The sequence below is a fragment of the Periplaneta americana genome, chromosome 2 (assembly GCF_040183065.1).
Source record: "Periplaneta americana isolate PAMFEO1 chromosome 2, P.americana_PAMFEO1_priV1, whole genome shotgun sequence".
Lineage (NCBI taxonomy): Eukaryota > Metazoa > Arthropoda > Insecta > Blattodea > Blattidae > Periplaneta > Periplaneta americana.
The window spans coordinates 109,410,016-109,430,144 of record NC_091118.1 but is presented as its reverse complement, the minus strand read 5'-3'; the positions used below and the strand labels follow the sequence as shown (position 1 = coordinate 109,430,144).

The following is a 20,129-nucleotide window of genomic DNA, read 5'->3' as shown; positions in this document are numbered from 1 at the left end:
TTGGGGGTAAAATTCCCCCACCCCATTTGGTAAGAAATCAGGGAGTTAAAAAGTGAAATAGTGAAACATCTCAATGCGATATAGGTACAATACCTGAGGTATACTAATATACCATCTGAATTCGTGATACTATAATAAAAAGTAATTAGGCCTAACAGTTTATTTAAAATCCTGCGCCTGGTTTTATCGCTACGAATTTGAAAGTGAATTTAATATGAAAACCGTAACTAATTATGTAAATATGTAGGTCAGAACACCTCGCATAGCTTTATTTTGCTTTAGAATTCTGTGATGCACAACGTAATGAGAGCGCACTGTGAAAATCATCATTGCTGTAGGTGTCATACTGTGATGGTGAGAGAGTTCTAGTTGTATAATGCAGACTATATAAGTATTCGCCGAGTTCTCATTGCCATGAGAGGCGGAAAAACTCGAAAAAGCCAGTGGCGTATACTGGTTAAAGGGTTTGGGCTACCGCTGACCCTATTATTACACAAAATATATCTAACAATTACTTTAATTTTAATTACTATGGTAAAACTAATAATACAAAATTATTACATTATGTTATATTATAAACTTTTTCTTTTGTAATTTTCTTGGGCTACCGCCGGTAGCCCGCAAAATACGCCCCTGGGGGATGCTAATACACAGAAAGATTGACTAGTCCTTTTAATTTATTTGTTAGCTTTGTAAGAAGAAACGCTACAACAAAATTGAACATTCTGTTGCACGAAATTAACGCATGAATTAGGTATGACATTGAAAAATTAAAAAATACACAGTCTAATATTTTATCTAGCATAATTTCACTGACTGACTTAATATTATTCTCTTGAGGGAAATTAAACAATACAATTTGTTAGTCGTATATTATTCCCTATATTGTAAGGGCAGTTAATTAAGATTTTAGTAAGTACAATGATTCACGAAACGAAACTACATTTGCAACAATATCCGAGGTCTTCTATGGCCACGCAGGTCTTTAGAGCAGTGCCGTTACTTCATGACGCTTTATGGATCGATGCGGAAATATTGGAGAAGTGAAAGGGTCGACTATGCTATACTTTTACTATGATCAATAACGAGGCGAAGGAATGGTTCGTGCTTGATTGATCTGTTCCTCAACCATGCGTGTCAAACGAGTAGCAGTAAAGTACAACGCCAAGAAAATGTTCACATCTACGGCAAGCCCGCGAATTAATTCAGAAAAGCGAAAATAACAACAATAGTCTTCATCTCTTGTCAGGTAAGATCACTTATAATAGGAAGGCGCATAAATTGGCGAAGACATAACAATGTAATTTCTAATAACAGAAAAGCGTGCATAAATGTAAATGCAAATATAAAATTTTACTTCCGCTTAACTATAAATAGGCCTACACGTTTTAATGCACTTAAAAATATACAAGTCTTGACAGCTCGTCTTGATCCTCGTCGCGATAAAAAAATACACTTACTTATCAACCATTATAGATATTGCAATATATAGGACAACCGAAAACTATTTACCCTACATGAAATAGAAATCAAGCTTATTTTACACTTACCTGGGCCCAAATCTTCACGAACATGTAGTGCACAGAGAACGGAGTGAGCGATGTCAAAATAAGGGAACATTTTCAACTTGACCACCTGGTTGGCCAGGTCAAGGAATGCTTCCGGATCCATGTTGATTTTGACGTCGTAATTATTTTTGTAATAATTATATTTCTACCCCTAACCCCCAAACAAACTTTGGAGAACCGGAATGCTCCCGACCTTCCTCCCTTGCAGCTGGGCTCTGCAGACAGCACTCAGTAGTTTCACGTTTTAACACGAGAGGTCGCACTAATACGTAAAATAGTTACAGAAACTGATCATAGAGGCGGTAAAACACACTCTACTGATTACAAATTGTTCTAGTTGAACGCCAAAAGATGGCGATGCGTTATAAATAATGAATCTCTGATAATCAGTTCTCTATTAAATAGTTCATAATTTTATTCGCTGAGCAAAGCATTAATTCGCTGAATTATACAAATTCGAAGTATTACTATAACATATAATTGATGTAATGCATTAGAATAATTCGCCCTGTAAATTATAAATAACTAAATAGAAGTCTTGCAAGCTCATCTTACGCATTGGTTCACACATCTTGATCCCAGCGAACGACCAAAAGCGGTAAATTTGTATTACCATTTACGTGATAAACCAGGTCCAAGAGGAGTAGAAATATTCTACTCCTCTTGACCAGGTCCTAGGAAAAGAATAAATGTCGCAGAAGTTCCAGTCCGCTGCTTTGACATTTTAAAAACTTTTGTACAATAGGTCCAAATTTTGGCATTTAGCGCCATGTCGCTTTCCTTGTAATTTTAATTCTGTCCGGTGCCAAATCTGGTTCTTCATCACTTTTCGGGCTATATGATCATAAAGAAGACAAAACTAAACATAATAAATGCATTACAGAGCAAGTTCTTCGGTCATATTAATATTGTACTCTTACTGTACTGAAAACAGTAACAAATAGACCAAGACTCATTACTTCATTAGGGTGTTAGACACTGCTTCAGCTTCCGTTCGCACGCGTGTGTTTCGGACAAAGCGATCGCATATCCTAAAAAGAACCTAAGAACATAGACAAGGGACGTGAGAAGTAAGCACTTGCTGTTAAAACAAAGCGTTGCCATAGAGTAAGTATTATACTAACTCTATGCGTATTGCACAATGCCACATAACCATGCTAGTGCAAAGGAAAGGGGATTTACCTGATTTACTCGTTGTGAATGGTGATATATACAACGAGCACAAAAGGCATAGAGTAGATAAAAACGGGTTGGAGGACAGCACTTGCGGATAGTCGTCATCATGATGCAAAAAAAAAACATTACCTTCTGCTCATGGTGGAAGAGTATTCTTCCACCATGGCTTCTGCTTGGCTCTGGCTTAGCACATGGGCAGTTAATTTTGGTGTTACATCGTCGTTTTTATTCATTAATTAACTAATTTCAAGATGCCTATATGTGCTGCGTATGACTGCACAAACAGATTTTTAAAGAAAAAATTGGAAAAACTTTTAACAGCTATTAATATGCATATATGAGATGTACTTATTATTATAACGATTTAGCCCGTGTTAGATTCGTATTGTTCATGTATTAGTCTGATTAAGAGAAGGGTAGCCTATAGTGTATTGGTATTGTAATTATTTTTTATAATCGCACACAGAAATCCTAGAGTAGATAAAAACAACTTGGAGGTGAAGCCGCGCTTGCGGATAGTCGCCATCATAATGTTACCACAATCTAGTATATACAATCACGAAGCTTGAGTTGTTGAGAGTACTAGGAAAAATAGACTGTGCCGGTACTATTTCGCATTGTCTGTGATGAGGCGATAGTAGCGATCCTAATGGTTAGCAACTATCTATGGATTCATATTTCCAATGTATAGAGCTTCGTGTCTGTATATAGGCCTACTAGACTCAGTAGCAGCCGGTGACGGAAATCCTCGGTGAGGCCAGATGCAACTAGTTTTAAGTGCCTCCGATAGCAAATCTTTATTATTGTTATTATATTATTAATATCATTATTACTGTATTATTATTATTATTATTATTATTATTATTATTATTATTATTATTATTATTATTATTATTATCAGGGGCGGCTCGACCATAAGAGCTGCGGAGCTGCAGCACTCCCTGCTTTGGCAGGAAAATAAAAATAATATTTATTTTAATTTGTAGAAGAATTGTTGCACCTTTTATTGGTAAATTTCTTTATATTTCATCTGGCCGGGAATATGCACTATTATCTTATGCATTATCTTTTTGCGCGTCGACTGTGCTGGAATTGACACTGCATTCAAAGTCGTCCTGGGATCTGCAGGGTGGGACAGCTCATAGAGAGTGTCTCTTGCATGGTCAGGGGGTAGAGAGGTGAAGGGAAGCAGAGGGAAACTGCCGCTGTTTAAAACCCATATTTCGCTGCAGTGGCTTGCAGAGCCAGGCGACAAGGGAAGATCTTTCCTCCCCTCCCACACCGCTATTTTAATGCTACGTCAAATGGATTCTCTATTCCCTTGAAACTTAATGACAAAATTTTTATTTTCTCTTCACATACTTATTGTTGTAGAAACTTATCGAGTTAATATAACGAAATTAATATTCCCTTCTGCTTTATTATTACGTATATATCCAGCATCCAGCAGAACCTAATATTTACCTTAACTCAAAATGCTTGCACGAGTAGAATCCTTTTGATATAGCACGTAAAATACGAAAGAGACTTCTTTTCCAGTTTCAGAAAATTGTTGACCATCAGTATATCTAAGTGTTGCTTTGGTGTGACGTCTTAGTACCGTAACTTAACCAGTGCAAATGTGCAAGCATGAGTGTGTGTGAATTACAGAATATTAATTTTATTTTTCTCAACTTTCCCTTGCGGAGAAAATTGATGTAATGAAGTGAAATTAAAGGGTCGTCCGTTACCCGACTTAAATCTTACTCAAGTTCATCCAGCCGAAATAGTGCATAGGCTATATGTAAGGAAGTACAGGGACAGCATTTTATTTTTACTTCAATTTTTATTGTACCTGAGTTTTGAAATGTACTTCACTCCCACCCCTCTACTAGTAAACTTCCAACCGTTCACGACACAGAGCCGAGGGCGCGTAAGCAGTATTGAGTTACTGAGTATAGTACGTTTCAGAAACATGTTCGCGTTTTCCAGTGACGAAAGAGCTTTCAATATTGAATCATATTTTCGTACGGGTACTGTCGTCCGTTTCCCTATGTCGCATCCCGGTTTCCCCCACCTGCATCTGTCGCCCCTCTGTTAAGTCTAGTAGCTGGGCTATCTTAGCTCTTTTCTGAAAACATTATTTCTGTTAGGAATTGGACGTTTACGTAATATTATACAAGTGTTTAAAATAACTTAAATAAAAGGGCCTCCTTAAGTAATTAACTGTCACGTGATCCCCACCCCTTTCTACGACCCTGCGACAAAACCACTTGAACGGACAGTAGATAGCATTTCTGAGTAATTTTATCTTTTCGGATCGGGCAGAAGTGAAGATTGAATTTACAGTACGTAAGGTACTCTTTTATAGAGTAGGTACAGAATTATTTAAACATGAGATACTCGTACGAAGGACGAAACTGGTAATTGGAATTAGGTACAGTGGGATAATATGCACATTGGAACTGAAGCCTGTATGGAAATGAACGGCCACCATTTTAAAAAAATGTGTTTAAAAATCCATATTATGATTATTTTTCAATTTAACTTCATTCTCTATATTGTACGCTAATGTGCTGTAACAGTGCAATATACACTGCATAATTAATACGTCCGAATAGCTCAATTCGTGTGTAAAAACACTAAGTGTTAATACAGTACTGTATTTTGATTAAACAAAAACCTAATGAAAATTATCAAACTCAAAATTGCGATATTTCCTAGTTTACGTAAATGGATGAACTGCTTTTCTTCCCTCCTATACCTAGTAAAGTGATTTGTATTTTACGCCAGTATCATCGAACTCCAGTCGTGGAAGGGGGAGCAAACGGTGTTTCCTGTTTCAATCGTTAATAGAAAGGTATAGCCAGGTTAATATTAAAAATGTTAGTAAAAATAAAATAATGTCCCTGTATAACAATGAAATTTACACTAAGCTTTTGTGATTGCCTCCTCTTCGGTGGTGATACTGCATAGACTAGGAGTGGTGTGACAGATTTAGGACATTTTCCCCTAAAAATTAAAAAGCACAAATCTTCGCAATCTCGCCTGAAAAATGTTGTTTCATTGGCTGTGTTAGGCAAAACTAATGTTGCTGCGCAATTATGTGAAACGAACAGAACAAACATTCTCAAACATAATCAAGAAGTAAGAAAAAATCGTGAAATTATTTTTAAAATATTGATTGTATAAAATTTTGTGGCCAATATGAACTTCCCCTTAGGGGACATGATGAAAAAACGATTCGAAGAACTCTGATGTATTTCGTGGGTTGCTATAGTCCGTGAGTAATCTAAACGAGCCTCTCAAAATCATTTGGAACATGCCACTGTTTAAAGGTAATTCTAAGACAATTCAGAATGAACTGGTAGATTGCAAGTTGAGTGTCTACCGATCAGAAATTCAGACTGAAATCGAAGGTAGCCTCTGTTTTTTTTTTTTTTTTTTTTTTTTTTTTAGCGATTAGAAAATGATGCCACAGACATCTCTCAACTAAATGAGAAAGCTTTGGTTTTTCGACATGTAGTGCATTTATTTTTGTCCTATACTTATTAGTAATGGTACCAAGAAGTGAAATTTGTATGTACCAAAATCTACTGCAGCTCTCCCAATCCACAAGTTCACGAGCCGCCACTGATTATTAATGAAAAATAATAATAATAATGTCACTTACCAAATAAGCTGTTATGTTGTGAGTTTCAGTGATTGTTTCAGTGTGATGAAGCAACCCATATTATGTGTTGAAATTCCCCTTTCTTTCTTTTCTTTTTATTTTTTTCTTTTGGCAACAACAAACAAGGCCAACAGAGAAGTTTATTTTGCACCACGTTACCACTTAACTATCTATGTTGCCCATACCAGGATGCAATAGAAACTCGCTTTTTAAGATTATCTGTCAGAAAAATTGTCAGCGATGTCGTAGGTACAGTATTTAGTAGGCTCTCTCTTCATTTAAAACTTCCTTTCTTTCAATATTATTTCTTCTCGAAAAAGAACACTCTAATAATGAATTAACTACACCAGCATTATTTCTCGAATTTGTTTCTGTTTATATTTTCCCGAAATACATAACAACATTGGCCCAGATTCATTACTGTACTACGAAGTACAATAGGACAACAACCTCGCTTAAATCATAAACTAAGTTATATATGGCCTATTTAGGAAGACAAGTCACCATTGCTATTCCCACCCCACTCGACCCTTGAGGCCGGCCCATGGATGGGAGGAGTGAAACCTGACCAGGCCACGAGGCCGGACGAATTGTGCCTCAGCTACAACGTTTTAAGCACAAATTCAAAGCCCGCGAAAAGACACGAAATGCGGAAGCCAGACCCGGCACGAGCGATCCTGGCCTCAGGAACAAATTTTACTGCAAAACAGAGTTTTCAAATGCTTCTACAGCGATATATGCTTCATTCAAATAACTAATACATTATATAAAAACACAAAATTTGATTTCAGTTAAGCCAAGTGACTGAGGCCCGGCCTCACTTGCCTCAGTCAATCAGCCGCCACTGTAGACTATGAGGCTACCAAAACATTAGCTCTCGCTTAGCACATGGACAGTTGATTGTGATGTTACATTACATCGTCGTTTTTATTCATAAATTAACTAATTTCAAGATATCTACTTGTGCTGTCTATGACTGAACATACAGATTTTCAAAGAAAATTGTTGGAATAACTTTTCACAACTAAACATGCATGTATGGAATGTAGGCCTACTTCTTTTATAGGTACTGATTTAGCTTAGGTTAGATTCGTATTGTTCAGATGTTAGTCTGATTAAGAGAAAGGAATAGTGCATTCATATTATTGTAATTATTTTTTTATAATCACGATATCGCTAAATCAAACTTAAGCTTTGCAGACTTAAGCATTTACGAGCGAAGCTAACCTAACTTAACCTAAGTTGAACGTTTCAGTGTCGCGTGCTGTACTGGGTGTTCAGTTCAAAATGTGTCATGGCTCGCTGTATGCCGTCATGTGGCTAGCCGATGAGCCTAGAGAATTCAATCTTCCTACACTTCCGCAGTGCTGTATAACATTAGAGGCAGAGAAGTTGCCTAGCAAGTACGGCGTTCATTCTGAAGAGTACGTACCGATACGTACGGTAACGCCGGTAGTGGCAGGAATGTGAACTGTTTGGAAATACGTACTGTCGGGATATGGGGAGAGGGTTAAGACGATTACTTACGTATTTGTTGACATTAACTTCGACGGTCAACATGGACACGGAGCATTTGATTTGTGTTGTGGAATGTTACCGTACGCAACCGATGATAACAAATACCCTGCGTACGACTTGCCGGCGCGAAACACAGTTCGAAAGAGGTTATGGTAGCACACAGACCGTACAGATCACCATCTGTTGCTACGACGTTCAAGTTATACCGTACACGTTCTCAAGTTCAGATTGAAGAACGCCTTAAATAATAGGCAACTTCTCTAACATATAAGCTGAAACTCGCTTCAAATCGCTGACCCAACAACAGTGACGTCATGACACACTTTGAAATGAACACCAGTAGAAAAGCCAGCATTGGATGTACCGAGGTTTCTCTTCAACCGATTGCAATAAAAATATAAAGAATAAAGGTGAAACTTCGGTATCTCCCCACATTACACAATTCCTCCGCCTCATATCACTTAAACAATCCCCTCAACTAACCCACTAATCTTGTCACATATTCGGCATAATGTCACTTAGCTATCACCTCATTTAATCTATCTAACCCATGAAGAAATTCAAATCAGACGTCAGTCCCGTATGTGGTGTGGGACGATATCGAAGATTGGCCAGAATAAATAATATTACAAAAATTCGGAATAATATTGTTTTAGAGAACTAAATCATTTAAAAGTAATTAACATGATCCATGTCATATTCACTTTATGAGTATATTGTATTACCGTATACAGTGGGTACTATGGAACTATTAGGATTAAATAATAAATATCAGTCAAAAAGTAACTGAAGATGACGACATAAGCTACTTTCGCCGAAACGATCCTCCTACCAATACAGGTATATTATACGGTAGTTTACTCCATGAAGAAACAAGTGAAATAATTTACCTACCTACATAAATATGTATCAGGTATATGACATTTATGCATTTTTTAATTTTAATTTTTTCTATATATTTTACTCGTATTTTACATAGGTACTAATAGAAAGAATTGCAACCCGAAATAGAGATATTAATGTAAATATTTCTGAAATCTTTTATTTGTCAAACATTAATAATAATACAATCACTATGGTAATATTTTGTATTCTCTTTTATTGTCAACTTCATTTTGTACCTTACAAATACTACCTATAGCAAAACAATTTTAACGAAGAGCCTATCGATTTTTATGTTAAGGGGATTCCATTTTCTCTGAACAAAACCGAGACATCTATATGAAATATTGGCAAAAGGAAGAGAATGATAATATGCATTAAGGAATTAGTTGCGTTATTAACTCAAAGCAAATTTATCAACCTATGATAGTAATTATTATAGGTTAGCATTTCTCTTGGACTAGTGGCGAAATAAGGTCAATGTGTTTTCTTTTTTACTTTATTTTCATATATTTTTTTAACCTTCCAAAGTATTAAATACCATACTGCACCTTGAAGAGCTGTCAATTTAAACAACGTGTATAGAATATTTACGTATGTTTGTTATTTATCGATGACAGTTTTCCAATGTTTGCCAAAAATACGTGCTTAGCGACTCTGTGTTGCAAAACAAAACTTAAACTGTAACTCCTCCAGGAAATTAGGGACGTTTGGGATTCCTATTATCATAAGATCTTCCATAACGCGAGCCTCTCCATAATACATTACCATGTCAGCTAACTCGGGAAAAGTGCACACATCCACTCTCAATTGATGATTAGATTGAACTGAAAAGAAAAAATATTGAACTTTAAAGTGCCTTCATGACATGTTACGGGGATACCTTTACCTTTTTTACCTTTTTAAACGTAAACAAACAACAAACCTTCTCGTCTCTTCCAAACATTTTAACAAACAAGCAGGGATGCACACATTCGTATACATTGACATACGCCCGCGCAAAAACATTTTCAACGGTAACTTCGAAATGACGCGTCAAAAGACATAGGTTTAACAAAAAGAGTTCCTTATTGTTAGATCTATCACCCCTCAGAAGTAGATAAGAAAAGGTAGGGAGTGACAGGCTCCCACAGGCTCCCCATGTGACGTCATAGGGGGCGTGGCTAGTGATGTCATAGTGGGCGTGCCAAGTGACGTCATGGGCGTGGCTAAAGTATGACGTCATGGAGGGGGTAGGGGCTTAAAGGATGACGTAAGAAAGGGGCATAACTTAAATTACGTCATAAATGGCAATCTAAGAGTTCAAGGTGAAAGTGTGACGTCATGCACACCTGCAGGTATGTAATTGAAGTTGTGGCATGACATGTTCATACAAGTTTGGGGGGGTTGAAATAAACAAGTTCATACATGTTTATCTCCTCAATACAGATGTAATGTCTGCTATGTGTGCAAATATTATGCTGATTCACGATTGTTCTTGCAGCATCTTATGTTATACAAGGGTGGAGGTAGGGAGTGACTGGCGGTAGGGTGGAGGTAGGGGGTTTTATGTGACGTTAGAAGTGGGGTGGTGAACGTCCCATGTGGCTTTTCACGAAGGGACGTAACTATAAAAGTGTGACGTCATAAATGGCTATCTGACAAGTTCATACATGTTTGAACATCCCATCTGCTACGTGTGCAAATATTATGCAAGCTCACATCCGGCGAGTGTGTGAATTGCTGAGTAAAGAATTCACTTGTAAATTAAACACATACATTCTTCTTCTTAAGATTCTAATGTAATGGTAATTTAATTGATGGGGGGGGGTTGGGTGTTGGAAATTGGAATGGAGGGCATAAATGGTTGTACTTTAAGCCAATTGCTGATAAAAAATTAATCTAGCACACTTGTAAATTAAACAGGATGTGGCTGAAGTGACGTTATAAATTTGTAATTGAAGTTGGAAATGGGGAGGGGGGTAAAAATTTGAAATACGAACGCTCATAGTGACGTAACTTAAAGTGTGGCGTCATAAATTTTTATTTGAAGTTGGAAATGTAATAATTTGAAATGCACATGTTCATACAAGTATGTATAGTAAATTGTAGGTGGGAGGGGGGGGGAATAGACAAGTTCATACATGTTTGTATATTTGAAAGTGAGTTGTGAATGTTAAAATAATCACTATCTGCTATGTGTACAAATATTATGCAAGGTTGCTAATTTTACTGGTTGTACTTTAAGTCAGTTGCTGAGTAATTGATAAAAAATATTAAGATTCTAATGTACTGGTAATTGAATTGATAAATAGTAATAGGAAGTGGAAATTGGAATGCGGGAATTATTTACAGTATGGCGTAAATGGTTGTACTTTAAGCCAATTTATAAAAAAAATAATCTAGCACACTTGTAAATTAAACACATACATTCTTCTCATATTATTATTATTATTATTATTATTATTATTATTATTATTATTATTATTATTATTATTATTATTATTATTATTCCAATGTAATACATTTTGAGTGGTTTGTTTAGCGTATTTAATTTAAGCCATACATTATTACCAACATTAAATTCATCAGAATGTAACATTATTATGATTTAGAGCAGTAATTGTAGCAGATAAATCAACGTAGATGTATATGTTGTATAATGTTATTACATATGCATAAGAGTGCAAATATTATGCAAGCTTGCTTAATCACTTCCGGCGACGATGCAATTGCTGAATAATGATAAAAGCATGTTTTTGAAGCACATGCAACGTGTCATATTACACAAATATTGCATGATGCAAATAATATACAAGCTGTTAATTCACATCCGGTGGAGACGCAAGTGCTGAATAATGGCCACCTTATTATTATTATTATTATTATTATTATTATTATTATTATTATTATTATTATTATTATTATTATTATGGTTCCAATTTAATACATTTTGAAGTAACATTTATTGGATTGATTAATAATTTAATACATTTTGAAGTAACATTTATTGGATTTATTTTACGCCATATATTATTACCGAAGCAGTTCGTAATATAGTAATTGCTTCTTCTTCTTCTTCTTCTTCTTCTTCTTCTTCTTCTCATTATAATTATTATTATTCATAAAGAAGATTAAAGTGTGACGTTATAAATTTGCAATTGAAGTTGGAAATGGGTGAGGGCTGTTTATAATTTGAAATACATACGGCATAACTTAAAGTGTGATGTTATAAATTTGTAATTGAAGTTGGAAATGGGGGGGGGGGGAATTTGATAAAATTCTAATGTAATAGTAATTTAATTGATAAATAGTAATGGGTAAAGGAAATTCGCAAGTGTTAATTGAAATTGGAATGGGGGAATTATTGATGGCGTAAATGGTTGTACTTTAAGCCAATTGATAAAAAAATTAATCTAGCACACTTGTAACTTAAACACTTACATTCTTCTCATATTATTATTCCAATGTAATACATTTTGAAGTAAAATTAAGTGGATTCTTTAGCGTATTTAATACATTATTACCAACATTCAGAATGTGACATTATTTCGTAATACAGTAATTGTAGCAGATAAATCAATGTAGATGTATATGTTGTGTAATGTTATTACATATGAATAAGTGTGCAGATATTATGCAAGCTTGCTGAATCACTTCCGGCGACGATGCAATTGCTGAGTAATGATAAAAATATGTTTTTGAAGCACCTGGAACGTGTTATATTACACAAATATTGCATGATGCAAACATCCGGCGATTGTTCTCGCAGCGTCTTATGTTACACAAATATTGTATTGATTACAAGTAAATAATAGCTATCTGCTATGTGTGCAAATATTATGCAAGCTCACATCCGACGATGAAATTGCTGAGTAATGATAAAAAACATGTTTTTGATTATGTAGCATAATGACCTTGGAGGTAATATGGCTGGATGATGAGGAGAATTATTTAGAAGTGTAATGAAAGAAGTATTGCAGTTTGGAATAATTGACATTGAACAAGTTTAGACAGCAGTGGGAGGGTGGGCAAGAAGATGAATAATACGCTCGAATTTATACAACTATTACACTATCATATATCTTATAAAAGATCCTTGTCAAAAAAAAAACTTTGGTAGTGTAATAGCAGCCATAGCGTTAATAATGTCTCACAATATTTATTTTTTATTTTAATTTAGATTATACTGCATCTCCAGTCTCGGTTTGAGCTGAAGAAGAAGAATTCGCACAATTTAAATGCTCTGAGTGTAAAAAACAGTGACCATGATGAAGCGTGGTGAATGTTAAGCTTGATTATGAAGAATGTTCGAATTGTAATAAATGTTCTTTTTGGAAATAGTTTTGCACTGTAATTTCTTCTGTGTCTTAACCATCCATTTCCATCCCACATAACCAAAGGGTTGGGTTCGTTTAGAGATTTAACCTATAAGACTTTCCTTTCAAATATTAGTAATCCCTTTCCAATATTAAGAATTGGTATATAGGTTTTAAATACTAATAATCCTTAAGAATTGGTGTATAAGTTGAGATTATTCTAAACATATATGTTACCAGAATATAACGTAATTCCAGTGGTAGCTTATTGATTTGGGAGTGCTGGATTTGAAATGTTCATTACATGTTTCTATGATAAAACCTGAGGATGATTGAGAGAATGTCAATGATTAAACTGAATCTAGTCATTGGGGATGGGGATGTGCTTGGTAAAAGAAAATAGTAACAACATAAAATTATGCGTATATATTTATTCATAAAAAGAAATACAATGCATTGAGTATTGAAATATATTTTCAGTTAGTGAATCCCAATTTTGATAATGTTTTCACCAAAATTGAAGAAATTTTACATTGTTTCTGCAATGATAGAAGCACATGTTCCTTTTCTTTTTAACATAAATAAATTAGGAAAATCAATTTCTTCCAAATTATACACATAACTGATGATAAATAATTGTTCCACACCCTTTGTATAAACACAACCAATACGATGGCGCCAAGTGACGGGGTGTTTTCAGCATCCTTGCTGCAAATTGCCATGGAGACGGCGAGTTTATTTAAAATGCAGTTGTTTGTCCAAGCTTTTCGGAAGCCATGTACATCATAATAAACGTTCTGAAAAAAAAAACGGTGTAGCATCATACATATTGTAAATTGTATAATGTCACAGAAAATAGTAACACATACTTACATTTTTAAATATATGAAAGCGCTTTATACATAATCCAATAGGAAACCTTGTACATCAATGGACGTCCTGAAACAAAATAAAAATGTGTAGCATGGTACTTATTGTAAATTATGTCACAGAAAAAAAGTAACACATACTTACATTTTTAAACATATGATATGAGTTAAAGCACTTTATACATTATCCAATAAGACACTTTGAACATTGTTTTCGAACAACGCTCTTACACCCTTTTTGCACACATCTCCTCCGTTTCAATGGTATATATTGAACCAAATGATTTATACGATCATATCGAGATTCTCTGCTGTTACATGTAATCGGAGAACAAGTTAGTCTCACACCCGCTTTCTTTGTGATAAACATTGCAACTGATACGAAAATGGCATTCTTGCGACATCTATGTTACAACTTGTCGAAAATCGTAATCTTGTGATATATACGTTACAGCTTGTCGAAAATCGTAATCTTGCGACATATACGTTACAACTTGTCGAAAATCGTAATCTTGTGACATATACGTTACAACTTGTCGAAAATCGTAATCTTGTGACATATACGTTACAACTTTTCGAAAATCGTAATCTTGTGACATATACGTTACAACGTGTCGAAAATCGTAATCTTGTGACATATACGTTACAGCTTGTCGAAAATCGTAATCTTGTGACATATACGTTACAGCTTGTCGAAAATCGTAATCTTGTGACATATACGTTACAGCTTGTCGAAAATCGTAATCTTGTGACATATACGTTACAGCTTGTCGAAAATCGTAATCTTGTGACATATACGTTACAACTTGTTGAAAATCGTAATCTTGTGACATATACGTTACAACTTGTCGAAAATCGTAATCTTGTGACATATACGTTACAACTTGTCGAAAATCGTAATCTTGTGACATATACGTTACAACTTGACGAAAATCGTAATCTTGTGACATATACGTTACAACTTGTCGAAAATCGTAATCTTGTGACATATACGTTACAACTTATCGAAAATTGTAATCTTGTGACATATACGTTACAACTTGTCGAAAATCGTAATCTTGTGACATATACATTACAACTTGTCGAAAATCGTAATCTTGTGACATATACGTTACAACTTGACGAAAATCGTAATCTTGCGACATATACGTTACAACTTGTCGAAAATCGTAATCTTGCGACATATACGTTACAACTTGTCGAAAATCGTAATCTTGTGACATATACGTTACAACTTGTGGAAAATCGTAATCTTGCGACATATACGTTACAACTTGTCGAAAATCGTAATCTTGTGACATATACGTTACAACTTGTCGAAAATCATAATCTTGTGACATATACGTTACAACTTGTCGAAAATCGTAATCTTGTGACATATACGTCACAACTTGTCGAAAATCGTAATCTTGTGACATATACGTTACAACTTGTGGAAAATTGTAATCTTGCGACATATACGTTACAACTTGTCGAAAATCGTAATCTTTTGACATACGTTACAACTTGTCGAAAATCGTAATCTTGTGACCTATACGTTACAACTTGTCGAAAATCGTAATCTTGTGACCTATATGTTACAACTTGTCGAAAATCGTAATCTTGTGACCTATACGTTACAACTTGTCGAAAAACGTAATCTTGCGACATATATGTAGCAACTTCGACATGTTCCTTTATCGCAACAAGAATACGATTTTCGACATGGTGTTGCATTATCGCAACCAGAATACGATTTTCGACATGGTGTTGCATTATCGCAACAAGAATACGATTTTCGACATGGTGTTGCATTATCGCAACAAGAATACGATTTTCGACATGGTGTTGCATTATCGCAACAAGAATACGACTTTCGACATGGTGTTGCATTATCGCAACAAGAATACGATTTTCGACATGGCGTTGCATTATCACAACAAGAATACGATTTTCGACATGGTGTTGCATTATCGCAACAAGAATACAATTTTCGACATGGTGTTGCATTATCGCAACAAGAATATGATTTTCGACATGGTGTTGCATTCAATTGGCTAGATCATGTAAGAAGAATGGAAAATTCAAGAATCCCAAAAATTATGATGCAATATAAACCTAGAGGACATCGTCGACCAGGAAGACCGTTAAGAAGACTGCTAGATGGGGCCGAAACAGGTCTACAGAGGCCTAATTCGTGAAGGATGATGATGATGATGATGTAACGTATGTCACAAGATTACGATTTTCGACAAGCTGTAACGTATATGTCACAAGATTACGATTTTCGACACGTTGTAACGTATATGTCACAAGATTACGATTTTCGAAAAGTTGTAACGTATATGTCACAAGATTACGATTTTCGACAAGTTGTAACGTATATGTCACAAGATTACGATTTTCGACAAGTTGTAACGTATATGTCGCAAGATTACGATTTTCGACAAGCTGTAACGTATATATCACAAGATTACGATTTTCGACATGTTGTAACATAGATGTCGCAAGAATGCCATTTTCGTATCAGTTGCAATGTTTATCACAAAGAAAGCGGGTGTGAGACTAACTTGTTCTCCGATTACATGTAACAGCAGAGAATCTCGATATGATCGTATAAATCATTTGGTTCAATATATCCCATTGAAACGGAGGAGATGTGTGCAAAAAGGGTGTAAGAGCGTTGTTCGAAAACAATGTTCAAAGTGTCTTATTGGATAATGTATAAAGTGCTTTAACTCATATCACATGTTTAAAAATGTAAGTATGTGTTACTTTTTTTCTGTGACATAATTTACAATAAGTACCATGCTACACATTTTTATTTTGTTTCAGGACGTCCATTGATGTACAAGGTTTCCTATTGGATTATGTATAAAGCGCTTTCATATATTTAAAAATGTAAGTATGTGTTACTATTTTCTGTGACATTATACAATTTACAATATGTATGATGCTACACCGTTTTTTTTTTCAGAACGTTTATTATGATGTACATGGCTTCCGAAAAGCTTGGACAAACAACTGCATTTTAAATAAACTCGCCGTCTCCATGGCAATTTGCAGCAAGGATGCTGAAAACACCCCGTCACTTGGCGCCATCGTATTGGTTGTGTTTATACAAAGGGTGTGGAACAATTATTTATCATCAGTTATGTGTATAATTTGGAAGAAATTGATTTTCCTAATTTATTTATGTTAAAAAGAAAAGGAACATGTGCTTCTATCATTGCAGAAACAATGTAAAATTTCTTCAATTTTGGTGAAAACATTATCAAAATTGGGATTCACTAACTGAAAATATATTTCAATACTCAATGCATTGTATTTCTTTTTATGAATAAATATATACGCATAATTTTATGTTGTTACTATTTTCTTTTACCAAGCACATCCCCATCCCCAATGACTAGATTCAGTTTAATCATTGACATTCTCTCAATCATCCTCAGGTTTTATCATAGAAACATGTAATGAACATTTCAAATCCAGCACTCCCAAATCAATAAGCTACCACTGGAATTACGTTATATTCTGGTAACATATATGTTTAGAATAATCTCAACTTATACACCAATTCTTAAGGATTATTAATATTTGAAAACCTATATACCAATTCTTAATATTGGAAAAGGATTACTAATATTTGAAAGGAAAGTGTTATGGGTTAAATCTCTAAACGAACCCAACCCTTTGGTTATGTGGGATTGAAATGGATGGTTAAGACATAGAAGAAATTACAGTGCAAAACTATTTCCAAAAAGAACATTTATTACAATTCGAACATTCTTCATAATCAAGCTTAACATTCACCACGCTTCATCATGGTCACTGTTTTTTACACTCAGAGCATTTAAATTGTGCGAATTCTTCTTCTTCAGCTCAAACCGAGACTGGAGATGCAGTATAATCTAAATTAAAATAAAAAATAAATATTGTGAGACATTATTAACGCTATGGCTGCTATTACACTACCAAAGTTTTTTTTGACAAGGATCTTTTATAAAATGTATGATAGTGTAATAGTTGTATAAATTCGAGCATATTATTTATCATCTTGCCCCCCTCCCCTCCCACTGCTGTCTAAACTTGTTCAATGTCAATTATTCCAAACTGCAATACTTCTTTCATTACACTTCTAAATAATTCTCCTCATCATCCAGCCATATTACCTCCAAGGTCATTATGCTACATAATCAAAAACATGTTTTTTATCATTACTCAGCAATTTCATCGTCGGATGTGAGCTTGCATAATATTTGCACACATAGCAGATAGCTATTATTTACTTGTAATCAATACAATATTTGTGTAACATAAGACGCTGCGAGAACAATCGCCGGATGTTTGCATCATGCAATATTTGTGTAATATAACACGTTCCAGGTGCTTCAAAAACATATTTTTATCATTACTCAGCAATTGCATCGTCGCCGGAAGTGATTCAGCAAGCTTGCATAATATTTGCACGCTTATGCATATGTAATAACATTACACAACATATATATCTACATTGATTTATCTGCTACAATTACTGTATTACGAAATAATAATGTCACATTCTGAATGTTGGTAATAATGTATTAAATACGCTAAACAAACCACTCAATTTTACTTCAAAATGTATTACATTGGAATAATAATAATATGAGGAAAACGTATGTGTTTAATTTACAAGTGTGCTAGATTATTTTTTTTATCAATTGGCTTAAAGTACAACCATTTACGCCATCAATAATTCCCCCACTCCAATTTCAATTAAGACTTGCGAATTTCCCTTACCCATTACTATTTATCAATTAAATTACTATTACATTAGAATTTTATCAAATTCCCCCCCCCCATATCAATTGAAAATTTATAACGTTACACTTTAATCTTCTTTATGATGAATAGTAATAATAATAATAATAATAATAATAATAATAATAATAATAATAATAATAATAATAATAATAATAATAATAATGAGAAGAAGAAGAAGAAGAAGAAGCAATTACTATATTACGAACTGCTTCGGTAATAATATATGGCGTAAAATAAATCCAATAAATGTTACTTCAAAATGTTTTAAATTACTAATCAATCCAATAAATGTTACTTCATAATGTATTAAATTGCAACCATAATAATAATAATAATAATAATAATAATAATAGTAATAATAATAATAATAATAATAATAATAACAAGGTGGCCATTATTCAGCACTTGCGTCTTCACCGGATGTGAATTAACAGCTTGCATATTATTTGCATCATGCAATATTTGTGTAATATGACACGTTGCAGGTGCTTGAAAAGCATGCTTTTATCATTACTCAGCAATTGCATCGTCGCCGGAAGTGATTAAGCAAGCTTGCATAATATTTGCACACTTATGCATATGTAATAACATTATACAACATATACATCTACGTTGATTTATCTGCTACAATTACTGCTCTAAACATAATAATGTCACATTCTGATGAATTTAATGTTGGTAATAATGTATGGCTTAAATTAAATACGCTAAACAAACCACTCAAAATGTATTACATTGGAATAATAATAATAATAATAATAATAATAATAATAATAATAATAATAATAATAATAATAATATGAGAAGAATGTATGTGTTTAATTTACAAGTGTACTAGATTAATTTTTTTATAAATTGGCTTAAAGTACAACCATTTACGCCATACTGTAAATAATTCCCGCATTCCAATTTCCACTTCCTATTACTATTTATCAATTCAATTACCAGTACATTAGAATCTTAATATTTTTATCAATTACTCAGCAATTGACTTAAAGTACAACCAGTAAAATTAGCAACCTTGCATAATATTTGCACACATAGCAGATAGTGATTATTTTAACATTCACAACTCACTTTCAAATATACAAACATGTGTGAACTTGTCTATTCCCCCCCCCCCACCTACAATTTACTATACATACTTGTATGAACATGTGCATTTCAAATTATTACATTTCCAACTTCAAATAAAAATTTATGACGCCACACTTTAAGATACGTCACTATGAGCGTTCGTATTTCAAATTTTTACCCCCCCCCATTTCCAACTTCAATTACAAATTTATAACGTCATTTCAGCCACATCCTGTTTAATTTACAAGTGTGCTAGATTAATTTTTTATCAGCAATTGGCTTAAAGTACAACCATTTATGCCCT

At 34.2% G+C, this 20,129-nt stretch overlaps 1 protein-coding gene and 1 long non-coding RNA gene across 2 annotated transcripts in view; one reads left to right on the top strand and one right to left on the bottom strand.

The window, feature by feature from the left end:
* LOC138694496 (trimeric intracellular cation channel type 1B.1) overlaps nucleotides 1-1,802 on the bottom strand; it is a 60,872-nt gene extending 59,070 nt beyond the window's left edge. The window contains exon 1 of the mRNA XM_069818271.1: nucleotides 1,551-1,802. Within this exon, the coding sequence (XP_069674372.1) occupies nucleotides 1,551-1,671 (121 nt within the window). The 5' untranslated portion in view covers nucleotides 1,672-1,802. The remainder of the gene's footprint in view (nucleotides 1-1,550) is intronic.
* LOC138694498 (uncharacterized) lies at nucleotides 647-17,321 on the top strand. Its single transcript, XR_011330958.1, has 3 exons — nucleotides 647-1,249; nucleotides 16,778-16,843; nucleotides 16,920-17,321. It is a non-coding gene; the product is annotated as an uncharacterized lncRNA (long non-coding RNA).
* Nucleotides 17,322-20,129: the final 2,808 nt, after the last annotated feature.